The sequence below is a fragment of the Phaethon aethereus genome (genome assembly GCF_964289735.1).
Source record: "Phaethon aethereus genome assembly, chromosome: 11".
In the NCBI taxonomy this organism is placed as follows: domain Eukaryota; kingdom Metazoa; phylum Chordata; class Aves; order Phaethontiformes; family Phaethontidae; genus Phaethon; species Phaethon aethereus.
The window spans coordinates 11,221,294-11,232,745 of NC_138587.1; the positions used below are offsets into that span (position 1 = coordinate 11,221,294).

At 68.2% G+C, this 11,452-nt stretch overlaps 4 protein-coding genes across 4 annotated transcripts; 2 read left to right on the forward strand and 2 right to left on the reverse strand.

Moving 5' to 3' along the window:
• Window positions 1–192: 192 nt before the first annotated feature.
• On the forward strand, window positions 193–2,086 carry RPUSD3 (RNA pseudouridine synthase D3; the record flags this gene model as incomplete). Its single annotated transcript, XM_082004587.1, has 9 exons — window positions 193–266; window positions 706–773; window positions 847–891; window positions 966–1,062; window positions 1,147–1,254; window positions 1,324–1,408; window positions 1,479–1,605; window positions 1,682–1,821; window positions 1,907–2,086. 9 exons carry the CDS (start codon window positions 193–195, stop codon window positions 2,084–2,086), a joined length of 924 nt encoding a protein of 307 aa, XP_081860713.1.
• Window positions 2,087–2,495: 409 nt separating this feature from the next.
• Window positions 2,496–6,056, reverse strand: LOC309408687 (tubulin tyrosine ligase 3-like; the record flags this gene model as incomplete). Its single annotated transcript, XM_082004588.1, is given in 11 exon segments — window positions 2,496–3,008; window positions 3,011–3,214; window positions 3,290–3,725; window positions 3,812–4,058; window positions 4,139–4,287; window positions 4,358–4,526; window positions 4,761–4,868; window positions 4,982–5,096; window positions 5,177–5,305; window positions 5,453–5,803; window positions 5,928–6,056. Coding segments are annotated over 11 exon segments (2,550 nt in total).
• A 719-nt stretch (window positions 6,057–6,775) lies between these two features.
• ARPC4 (actin related protein 2/3 complex subunit 4) lies at window positions 6,776–7,751 on the reverse strand. The gene is made up of 3 exons (XM_082004687.1): window positions 7,659–7,751; window positions 7,355–7,525; window positions 6,776–7,028 (listed from the first exon to the last, which is right to left on the reverse strand). The coding sequence occupies exons 1-3, from the start codon at window positions 7,716–7,718 to the stop codon at window positions 7,023–7,025; spliced, it is 237 nt and encodes a 78-aa protein (XP_081860813.1). The 5' UTR covers window positions 7,719–7,751; the 3' UTR covers window positions 6,776–7,022.
• A 1,640-nt stretch (window positions 7,752–9,391) lies between these two features.
• On the forward strand, window positions 9,392–11,390 carry TADA3 (transcriptional adaptor 3; the record flags this gene model as incomplete). The annotated part of the gene is made up of 7 exons (XM_082004684.1): window positions 9,392–9,598; window positions 9,704–9,954; window positions 10,110–10,215; window positions 10,372–10,513; window positions 10,696–10,799; window positions 10,892–11,001; window positions 11,112–11,390. 7 exons carry the CDS (start codon window positions 9,392–9,394, stop codon window positions 11,299–11,301), a joined length of 1,110 nt encoding a protein of 369 aa, XP_081860810.1. The 3' UTR covers window positions 11,302–11,390.
• Between the last annotated feature and the right edge of the window lie 62 nt (window positions 11,391–11,452).

Genomic DNA, 11,452 nt, shown 5'->3' on the forward strand with positions numbered 1-11,452 from the left:
CTCCCCACCAGCCCAGCCCGCCGCACCCACCTGCCAGAGGGACGCTCTACCCACACTTCCTCCTCTCTATGGCCGCGGCCGCCGGCCCCGAACTCCTGAGTGCCGCTCTGCGCGACCCGGAAGCTCGGCTCTATGGCCGTGGAGGGGTCCTTCCCCCTCGCGTCTCCGCTCCTGCGCAGGCGCAGTGCCGCCATGGCGGGCGGGGGCACCGCTGCGCGCGTCCTGTCGCGCGCGGGACCCGGGGCGCGCGCCGCGGGGACAGCGGGGCGCTGGCGCGCACGTGGGGGCGGTGCGCGGGGGTGCGTGTTCGTGGGAGCGCAGGGACGTGGGGGCGCGCGTGCACATGGGGTGCACAGCCGCGGGGGCGCGGGAGCTGTGGGGGCATATGGGGATGCACACGCGTGGGTGCACGGGGACCGTGGTGGAACGTGGGGGTGCACACGCGAGGGTTCACAGGGGCTTGAGGAGACGCACGGGGGCTGCACACGCGTGGGTGTAGAGAGGTTACGGGGTGCGGGTGGGAGTGGGGATACGCGTGGGGGTGCACATGCGTGAGAACTGAGGGGCTGGGGGCGCAGGGGCATGCGTGGGTGTTTGGGATCAGATCTGGGGGCACACACGTGGGACTGTGGGGAGGTGCAGCGTGGGTGGCCGAGAGGGCGGGGGTCCCCACCCGTGCCCCCGGACCACTCCAACCCCCCGCAGGTGGGGGCGGCCGCTGGGCCCCGAGGAGACGCTGGGGCTACTGGAGGCCTCCGTGGTGCACCGGGAAGGTACCGGGGGGCCGGGGCGGAGGCGGGGGGGGCAGCGGCAGGGCCGCATCCTGACCAGGCGTCCTCTTGGCAGGAGCCCTGCTGGCACTGAGCAAGCCACCCGGCCTGCCCGTTCTGGGTGAGTGCGGGCGGGGGGTGTCCGGCTGGGGGTTCGGGGGGGTCCCGGTGGGCGCTGACATTCCTCCCCTCCAGGGCGCTCTGGGGAGCTGAGCCTGGCGGCACTGCTGCCGGCGCTGAGACGGCGCCTGGGTCTCCCTGCCGAGCTCCACGTAGTGAAGGCTCCCGCCAGGTCAGGGGGTCAGGGGGTGCTGGGGGTGTCAGGGGGTGCTCCGCCCTCCCCCCCCGGGGGGCTCAGACTTGCTACATCCTGCAGGGAGTGCTCTGGCCTCGTCCTCCTCTCCAGCTGCCATCGTGCCACCGAGCAGCTCCAGCAGTTCTTCGCCGATGCCCGCCGGAGAGGCCAGTACCCCGTCACATACCAGTGAGTCCCCGGCGCCCTACTGTGATGGCACGGGGGTGCCCGTCCCCCCCTAACGCTCTCTCTTTGCAGCGCTGTCACCGTGGGGGTCCCGGCGGAGGCGGAGGGCGAGATCCGTGCCGGGCTGTGCTGGCAGCAGCAGGGTGATGCCACCGCGGTAAGGGGGTGCCAGGGGGCTGGGGGGGGGGTGTGCCCCGGGGGCGGTGCTGAGGGCTGTGCTGCCACAGGTGGTGCCGGTGCCAGTGCCGGGGCGCCGCAGCCTGGCCAGGAAGGATGTGAAGAGCACCCTGACGCGCTACTGGGTGTTGGGCGCCGCAGGGGGCTGCGCCCTGCTCCAGCTCCAGCCTAGGACAGGTGAGGGGTCCCCCAACACCCCCTTCCATGTCCCCTGCCCCAGCATAGTCCCACCCCCACCATGTGCCCCCCACAGCCTTCCCGGAGCAGCTCCCAGTGCACCTGACGCTGCTGCTGTGCCCGGCGCTGGGCGACCACCAGCACTCGTCCCGCGTGGGCAGGGTGCTGGGGGTGCCCTTTCTCCTGCCCCCTGAGACCACCCCGACACGCACACAGGTACGTGGCAGGGGGTGGGTGCTTGGGGGGGTCTGGGTGCTGGTCCCTCAGGGACCCCGCTGAGCTGCCCCCCGCCCCCTTGCAGGTGCTGGACGAGGAGCTGCGGTGCCGGCTGGGGCTCTCCCCGCAGCAGCTTCGCCGCCTCCCGCTCCACCTCCACCTGCAGCAGCTGGCACTGCCCGAGGGCCCGCTCTGCGCCCCCCCGCCCCCCCCCTTCCTGCGCACCCTGCGCCGCCTGGGGCTGTCTGGGCACCGGGATCCCTAACGCTCCCCCTCGACCCGCCCCCCCATTAAATCCCCACTTGCCGCTGGGGTGGCTCAGTGCCTGTTTCTTTTCCTGGCACACACAGGACATGTGTCCACCCCAGCCCCCTGGCTCTACTGGGGCTGCCAGCCCCCCCATCCTGAGCAGAGCCGGTGAAGACAGTCCTGCCACCGCCCCCGTGCCCGCCCTGGTTCCCAGCCCCACGGCGCAGTGGTGTCCCTGCCGCCATGGCTCTGTCTGGCAGGCCCAGCCACAGGCGGGAGCGGAGACGCCTTTTCCTGCCTGCTCTCTGCCCGTGGCTGAGGAGCTGCTGCGGTGGCGCCGGCTCCTGCCCGCAGCCCTGTCCCAGGTTCAGTCCCGGCTGTGCCCATGCCCTCCCGCACACAGAGGGGCAGAGCCGGGCTCCTTGTCACAGACGTGTTTTGCAGCCCCTGTGGGGGGTGCGCTGGGTGCTCCCACCCAGCGATGGGGTCCGGCTGCAGGTGGGGGCAGCTGGGTGCCGCTGTGTCACCCCAGCTGGGACAGGCAGGGTGCTGCTGGTGAGCCTGTCCCTTCCCAGGTGTCTGTCAGTGTCGCAGCTCTTCTGCGTCCCTCCGGCAGCTGCCATGTGCCTTTTCCCTGCAGCAGGGCTCAGCTGCCCCAGGCAGCACCATGGGGTCCAGTTGCGGGGTGCCAGCCCAGGAGGAGAGGAGGGGGGCCAGCCCACGGGTGCCATGGGGCTGCTGGCCAGGGGGGCTCCCTGCGACGGTGGGGCAGGTGCCCTGGCTGGGGGACAGACACGAAGCCGGGGCAGAGTTGCCTGGGGCTGCCTGTGCAGGCGGCTGAGCTGTGGCAGCCCCTGGCTTCTGGTACAGCAGCCCAGGGGCTGTGGTGGGGCTGGGGGGGCAGAGCCGGGGGGCAGCCGTGGCCCCATCGCCCCCGAGGAGCCAGCTCCCCCTGCAATGCTCCCAGCAGGGGGACCTGGCTGGCTCTGCCCTGTGGGCCAGCAGGTTTAGGGAGCTGGGGGCTGCTGGCTGCAGCGGTGGGGGGCTTGCGGCAGGACTGGTGCCGTGCTGGCTGGGGCTTCCTCAGGGAGCAGCCTTTCACCATCAGCTTCAGCCCCACGTACAGGGGCATGGGCACAGCCGCCTGCAGGAGGACATGGAGGGAGTAGGGGGCTCAAGGTGCCCAGGGGGTGCCTGCCCCTCAGTCCCCCCAGCCCACCTCCTTGTAGATGAGCTCAAAGGCGCCAGTGGGGCAGGTGGGGTCATCCCTGCGGTCAATGACCACGCACAGCGTGTCCCTCTGGACGCTGGCACACAGCTGGCTGGTCACCACCGAGGAGGGGGCCATGGTGGGGCTGGCGTTGATCTCCAGCAGCCAGGGCTGGCAATCCTCCCCGAAGACAAAGTCAGCCCCGTAGAGCTCAAAGCTTCCTTTGCGGGACCGCACCAGGTCCTGGGCGCTGCGCAGGGTGCCCACCACCGCCGCCTTCATGCCAGGCACCATCACCTGGTGCCAGGCGCCTGCCCGCCCCTCCTGTGCCAGGTACGCCTGGAGCTGCCGGCAGGACCAGGTCTGGTCGGGGGGCAGCTGGGGGTGCCGGCCCCGAGCCGGCCTGCATTGCTTCTGGATGGAGACATTGCAGAGGTGCCGGGCGCTGGGGCAGGGAGAGCGGGGCTGGGTCAGTGGGGTGCCGGGGTGTGGGGTGCCAGGGTGCTGGGGTCTGGCGTGGCGGGCACTCACGGGTTCAGGTGACGCAGGGAGAAGGGCTGGGAGCAGAAGCGCAGGTAGCTCTCTCCATAAAACCAGATGGTCAACGGGTTCCAGTCGGTCACCAGGAACCACTGACGGATGTCGAATTTGGTGCCAAAGATGAGCAGCAGCCGCTCCACGTACTTCTGTACCACCCACTCGCCTGCCCGCACTGAGGGTGCCACGCAGCCCCCCGCCAGCCGCAGCACCTCTTCCAGCCGCGCCGTGCAGACGATGCCTGCGGGACACAGTGCTGGTGGGACCCCTCCTTGGTGGGCAGCCAGTGTTCCCTGTATCCCCTGCTTCCCCCAGCCTTACCCCTGCCGCGGGACTTGGCGCCAGGCTTAACGATCCAGACGTTGTGGTCGCCCTCCATGCCGAGCTGGGGCAGCTGCCCCGCCAGGCACCGCAGCAGGGCCTGACACTGCTCCCGCTGCGTCCCGCTCAGTGCCAGCCTGGCCCCCTCACTGCAGGGGGAAGTGGGGGGCTCAGTGCCAGCTCTGCCACGGTGTCCCCCCCATCCCACTCAGCACTCACTGCGCCACACGGTAGTATGCCTGCAGGAAGCGGTCCCAGTCGGTGCCCGCAATGCGGGGGGATGAGGTGTCCCTGTCGATGTCCTGGTGCCCCAGGCTGCCCAAGTGCTGCCTGCAGATCTGCAGGGCCTCCTCCACCAGCTGGGGGGGCAGCAGGGGCCCTGACCCCACTGTGGATAGCATGGAGTGAGGGACATGGCTCATGGGGACCCACTGTGCCACCCTCAGGGCCATAGCACAAAGCCTCCCCATGGGATGAGTGGCTTTGGGTGCACGGGGATGGGCTGAGGGGCAGAACACCCATGAGGTGGGCTGGTGGGATGGAGTGGGGAGTCCCAAGCCACAGCCCAAGGCAGAGGCTCAGCCCCCAGACATGTCCCTGACCTCAAACTCCACATGCTTACCTGGCCCCTTGCTGGGTTTCGGGGGCTGTTCTGTCCCCACTGGTATTTCCCCAGCACTCTCCAGGGCCACTTTGAGCAGGCTGCGAGCCGCTGTCAGGTGGAAATCCTCTGCAAGGTGGGCATCATCCCTGCCTGGTCCCATGCAGGACACACGGGGACCGGGAGCACGGAGGGGACAGGAGGGCAATGGCCCTGTGGGGTCGTGCCAGCCCCGAGCTCACCGATGAAGGCTTGCCGCTCATCTGGGTTCCCCAGCAGGTAGCACCGGGGGAAGAAGATGTCGGGGTCTGCTTGGGTGAACCAGGGCAGGTTTCGCAGGCTGAGGCACAGCCCCTCCTGTTTGTTTAGAAAAGTCTGGCAGCCTCTGCTAGACCTCCCCCCTCATCATGTCTCCCCCGCAGGCTCCAGGCTCCCACCTTGGTGGTGAAGGCGCCCACCTGGGCGTAGTGGTTCAGCACCTGGTCCTGCCGCAACAGCCGGCAGTCGACGGCGCTGTGGCGGTTCGTCCAGATGAAGTATGGCACCTGGTCCCGCACCAGGCGGGACTGCGGGAGGGAGGGGGCCAGGGTGAGGCATGAATCCCTCCCATCCCACCCTGGTCCCCCCACCCCAGGCTGGCCCCATGCCTGGGGCGTCCCTGGGGAAAGGGTGCTGCGTGGTCAGCATGGCTGGGCCCAGCCCCCACAGCTAACCATGAGGTCGTGGATGCCGTCAGGGTCCTCGTCCCACCGCTCTTCTTCCTCCTCTTCCATATCGGGTGGCCATGGGGAGCGCAGGGCCTCTGGGGTCCCCAGGGAAGGCCGTGCCCCGCAGCATGCTGAGCCCAGCTGTGGGTCCAGCACTGCCTCCCCCTGCTCAGCACCATCACCTCCCTCCTCCTCCTCCTCCTCCTCCTGCAGTTGCTTCTCCTGGCTGCCGTGACGCTGCTGTGGCCAGTTGCCGACCCTGCTTGCATCAGTGAGCTTCCTCTCCACCCAGCCCCGGGCCCGCAGCAGGCTGCGGATGACGGGGTAGGGGCCCTGCACCGTGAAGATCTTCTTCTCCTGGGGAGGGACCCGAGAGCTCAGCCTGCCCCCACCCCTGGTCCCTCCAGCGCAGCTCTCGCCCCCGAGCCATAAATGCAACAAATGGAGGTGTGTGGCACAGGGTGGGGTTCAGGCCCCTCACCTTGATGGCCCTCTCCACCTGCAGCCTGGCCCTCTTGAGCCGCTCAGGGTGGTGGCAGCCGTGGTGGCCGGCGGTGACGGGTGCCACCTGCCCTGTGAGGATGGCCCCGGCTGAGCCTGCTGGCCCCATGTCCCCAGCCCCGTGGGGTGGGCAGGGAGGGGGAGAAGGTGCCTACCTGCCTGCCTCTGCCAGACTGAGCCGGGGGTCCCTGCTGTGGCATTCACCAACCCACCAAGCCTCATGCTGGTGTCCCGGCCGCGCTGCGCACCCCCGGGATGCCTCGCTCCCCCGCTGTGCCCTTGACCCCGGCTGGGCAGGCCAGGGGACAGCTGGGCCATCCGAGTGCTGCCCCTGGCGGGGGCTGTGCCTGCAATGCTGCTCTCCCTGTGGCACTGTCTCACGGGGGCCTGGGGGCAAGGGAAGCTGTGGTGGCTCTGCCTCCCTCAGGCACCAAGTGGGTGCCCCATCCCCTCGCCCTGCTGGGGACTGAGGTGAGGGTCCAGCGCAGGATGCAGCCCCCCAACTCCAGCACCACTGCAACGGCAGAACTCCGGGCCCGGCTACCACACTGGCTGCACCACCCCGAAAAGGGCACAAACACCAGACCCCCCAGCGCCACAGGTGCAGCGCCCCCGGTGCCCACACCCCTACCCACAGCCCCCCGCCCCGCACCGGCTCCCCACTCAAACCTCACAGCCAGCCCCCCCAAGCCCTCTTGTGTCCCCCTGGTGCCTCAAAGCCCCCTTCAAGCCCATCCGTACACCCCGTCACCCCCCACAGCCCTGCCTGCACCGTCGGGACCGCCCCCGCTGTTTGCCGTTGCCATGGCGCCGCCAGGCCCCGCCCCCTCCCGCCAGGCCCCGCCCCAGCGCCGCAGGCCCCACCGGTGCGGCGGGAGGCAGGGAGGAGGCGACGGTTACAGCAAACGAGACCGTTTAAAAAACGAGACGAGACAGCGGCAGCGACCGGGGCCGCTTTGCCGCAAGCGGGGGCTGCTCCCAGCAGGGCCCGGCCCGGCCCAGCCGGCCATGGGGCAGCGCAGGCGGGTGCCCAGTGGGCACAAGCGTCGGGAGCCACGGGGTCCTGCACCACGGCCTAAAACTGAAAGGCGAGAGAAGACACACAGCCGTCAGTCCTGGCCCGCGGGTGCTCCTCCGGCCCTCGCCCGCCCTCTCCATCACCGGAGGGTGGCCGTTGCTCAGGGAGCTCCATGCTCAGCTTCTCCCTTTGCCTTGCCCGGGGACTGCACTTCCCAGCATGGCAGCCACCAAACAGGCCACATACCCTACAGCTGCTGCCTGCCCCCGTACGTGCTCCAGGGGTCTCAAAGCCAGCATTTCAGGCTGGGCATGAGGGTCATGGGTGGTTGGAGCCCCCACCCCACTCCCAAAATAAGGGACCCGCCTCCTCCCAGTTCAGAGCCTCACATTCTTGAGGAACTCCTCTGCCACGATGCGGGCCCTGGCGTTGACAGAGAGCTTCATCTCGCTGATCTCCTTGTCAATCTCCTCCATGAAGTGGATAACAAAGTCCACCAGCTTGTGCTTGTACATCTGCTCCGTGTGGAAGTTTGTGATCAAGAAGCTGATGTCATAACCCTGGGGAACAGAGGAGCACCCTGCACATGAGCACCCAGGGCCACCCACCATGTGACCTCACATCCCAGTTCCGCATTGGGGACCCCCCTGGTGCCAGGTGCGGAGCTGCTCTGCCCCCTCCCTGTCACCTCACCTCCACGGGCTTCCTGCGCAGGATGAAGAAGTTCTCGGCCCTCATCATCATAAAGCGCATGAATTTGTGGCACAAGATCTTCTCGATCTCATCGGCCTGGGGAGAGGAAAGGGGAGTGAGGCTTCCTCCATGCCAGGTGTGAGCTGCCAGCCCGCCACCCATGACCCCCACCTTACCTGCTTCACTGCGATGCTGACACGCACAGAGTTAATGGAGCCCTCAATGAGGACTTTCTCCTTCTCGTTCCTGCTGATGATGACTGGCTGCAACAGCAGCTCTTTGCTGCTCCTGCGAGCAGAGGAAGGGCAGGACTGAATCAGAAGGAAGCATTTGCTGGTCAGAAATTGGGGATGGGAAGTGTGCAGCTGGGGAGCTGCAGGGATCACAGAGATAGGGAGGTTTTGCTTCATGCTGCTACATGATGCATTCAGCCTCCTGGAAGCATCCGTCCCCAAGGCAGATCCTCCCTTGGCCCCTGCCTAGAGCTCCCTCCTTCCTGCAGCTCCTCGACTCCCTGCCGGCACCAGCCCCGTGACCGAGGGGCGGCAGCCGGTGGGTGCAGAGGCCTGCCCGGCCAAACGCGGTCTGCACACCCCCCTCCCGTCGGCGCTGAGCAGAGGCAGCTACGGGGGAGCTCTTATTGCCGGCTACCCAGTGAACCTGCGGGTACCGGCAGGACGGCGGCAGGGACCGCTCCCGTGGGCAGGAGCCGTTGCAGGGCTCCACCGGTCCCCCCCCCCGCGTCCCCCTACCTGACTTCCACCTCGGGCTTGTTGTGCCGCTCCACCACCTGCGAGGAGAAGTTCTCCAGGCACAGCGCGGCCTGCAGCGTGGCGCGCACCGCGTTCAGATACGGGCGCAGCGTGGCAGTCTGCGGGGACACGGCGGCGGCGTCAGCCCCCAGGCCCCGCCGGCTCGCAGTCCCCCGACACCGCTCTACCCCACCGTCCCCAACCCTTTCGTCATCATCGCCACCACCCCTCGGTCCCCCCCAATCCGGCCCGCCGGCCCAGCCCAGCACCCCCCACCCTACCATGGTGGCGGCTGCGGTCCGGTCCCGGCAGGCGGAAGTGGCCGGTTCCCTCTTCCGGGATGCGCTGGACCTCCCACTGCGACGGGAGGGGAGCGCTGGGAGGCTCCTGCCCCGCGTCCAGGGCCCGGGCGGCGGCCTCGTGGAGGCATAGAGTGGGAATGCAACGGCGCCACAGAGTGGACGCGGCGGCGGCGGCCCATGGCGGCGGCAGGATCCCGCACGGTGCTCCCCCGCCCTCCGTCGCGCTTGGTACGCTCCTGCCACCGCTTCCATATTAGGGAAGGGAGATGGAGAGCGTGGCGAACCAATGAGCGGCAGGCGCTGGGCGCGGCTGGGCCAATGGGAAAGCGAGGGGCGGGGTGCCCACTGCCTACGGGGTCGAAAGGGGCGAGCGGCCTAGGCCCGGCCCGGCCCCGCGGCGCCGCTCGCCCGCGGCACCCGCTGCCCCGCCGACGCCCTCCGGGTCTCCAGCGGCCTCGTCAGCGCCCCGGTGCAGAGCTCCCGGGGTGTCTTCAGCGCCCCGGTGCCACGCCGCGCCTTGTTCCCCTCAGCGCCCCGGTGACCCCCGGCTCCCCGCAGCCCTCCACTCCCTTTCCTCTCAGCTTCCCCTGTCCCCGGTTCCCCCATAGCCCCCCGGTTTTCCCATAGCACCCCGTGTCCCCCTCGCTTTCCCGGAAGCCCCCACCCGGTGCCTGCCGCCATGAGTGAGCTGAAGGACTGCCCGCTGCAGTTCCACGACTTCAAATCAGTGGACCACGTGAAGGTGTGTCCGCGGTACACGGCTGTCCTGGCCCGCTCTGAGGACGACGGCATCGGCATCGAGGAGCTGGACACACTGCAGCTGGAGCTGGAGACGCTGCTCTCCTCCGCCAGCCGCCGCCTCCGCGTCTTGGAGGCTGAGACCCAGGTACTGGGATCAGAGCTGTCCCACTTCTTCCCACTGCAGGGCTGCCTCTGGTCCATCCTTGCCCAGCGCTGGGTGTGGGACTGACAAGGCATTGCTCTCTTCCAGATCCTGACGGACTGGCAGGATAAAAAGGGTGACCGGCGGTTCCTGAAGCTGAGCAAGGACCATGACGTGGGCACCTCTGTCAAGCACGGGAAGCCCAAGAAGCAGAAGCTGGAGGGCAAAGGGGGCCATGGGACAGGGCCTGGACCTGGCCGGCCCAAGTCCAAGAACCTGCAGCCCAAGATCCAGGAATATGAGTTCCAGGATGATCCCATTGATGTGCCCCGCATTCCCAAAAATGATGCTCCAAACAGGTGTGTGGGACATTGGGATCACCCATCTCCCTCCTTGCAGCACTTGGTGCAAGGGCTGCCTCCAGCCCCAGGGAAGGGCTGCCTGGGGGGAAGGGGGAGTCTGTCAGCTCCCATGGGCTCCACTGCAGCTCTCCATGGTTCATCCATCCTCACAGGTTCTGGGCATCGGTGGAGCCATACTGTGCCGATCTCACCAATGAGGAGGTCAGAGTCCTGGAGGAGCTGCTCAAGCCGCCAGAGGATGAGGCTGAGCATTACAAGGTGAAAAACTCCCGAGCCCACCCCCTGCCCTCTCTCCCGGTCCCCTCCCATACCCCACAGCGACCATTCCGACCTGGAGGTGATGCCATGATGCTGGCTGGGAGGCGGGAGGTGAGGCGGGGGCTCGGGGAGCTCTGCCGAGCCCTGCTCTCGCAGATCCCGCCCCTGGGGAAGCATTACTCCCAGCGCTGGGCCCAGGAGGACCTGCTGGAGGAGCAGAAGGATGGAGCCCGAGCGGCGGCTGCTGCTGACAAGAAGAAAGGCGTCCTGGGGCCTCTGACCGAGCTGGACACCAAAGGTGCCTCTGTCCCCACCCACCTCTGCCCCATGTAAAGGGCCAGGGGGCCGGCCAGCGCCTGTGCCCAGCGGAGCTGAGCCTTGGCCCCTCACCCTGCAGCCCTGGGGTGGAGGTTGCCCTGCCCCGCTGCTTACCTCTGCGTGTTTGGACTTGTTTTTTTTCCCCCTCCCGCTTCTTCCCAGATGTCGATGCCCTGCTGAAGAAGTCAGAGGCCCAGCATGAGCAGCCAGAGGATGGATGTCCCTTTGGGCCCCTGACGCAGCGTCTCCTGCAGGCCCTCGTGGAGGTGAGGGGTCTCTGTGGGGCTGTGCTGTGACCTAGCGCCGGCGGTACAGTGTTGCCACGGTCCAGCGCAGTGACCTCATGCTCCTGTCACAGGAGAACATCATCTCCCCTGTTGAGGACTCTCCCATCCCTGAGATCACTGGCAAGGACTCGGGAGCCGACGGTGCTGGCACATCTCCCCGCAGCCAGAACAAGCCCTTCAGGTGAGCAACTGAGGTGGCCCCAGAGCTCAGCACTGGTGGCCTCCCTGCTCCAGCGAGTCGGGGGGAGCAAAGGGTGTGGGCCGGGCAGCAGCCACTCTCTGCCCCGGCAGCGTCCCCCACACCAAGTCACTGGAGGGGCGGATCAAGGAGGAGCTGGTGGCCCAGGGCCTGCTGGAGTCGGAGGACCGTCCGGCCGAGGACTCGGAGGATGAGGTGCTGGCCGAGCTGCGCAAGAGGCAGGCCGAGCTGAAGGCCCTCAGCGCGCATAACCGTACCAAGAAGCACGAGCTGCTGCGGTGAGCATGGGCAGGGACAGGCACAGGCAGGGGGCTGCCTGGCAGGTACTTACACCCCCGTGTCATCGTCCCCCCAGACTGGCCAAGGAGGAGCTGCACCGGCAGGAGCTGCGACAGCGCGTCCGCATGGCCGACAACGAGGTGATGGATGCCTT

What these genes read in the sequence shown, in the direction of transcription:
- ARPC4 (XM_082004687.1), bottom strand. Translation starts at nt 7,718, where the DNA reads ATGCGCTTTATGATGATGAGGGCCGAGAACTTCTTCATCCTGCGCAGG. An exon ending in TGCGCAGGAAGCCCGTGGAG is followed by an intron (nt 7,526 to 7,658) that starts GTGAGGTGACAG and finishes TCTGTTCCCCAG; the next exon opens with GGTTATGACATCAGCTTCTT.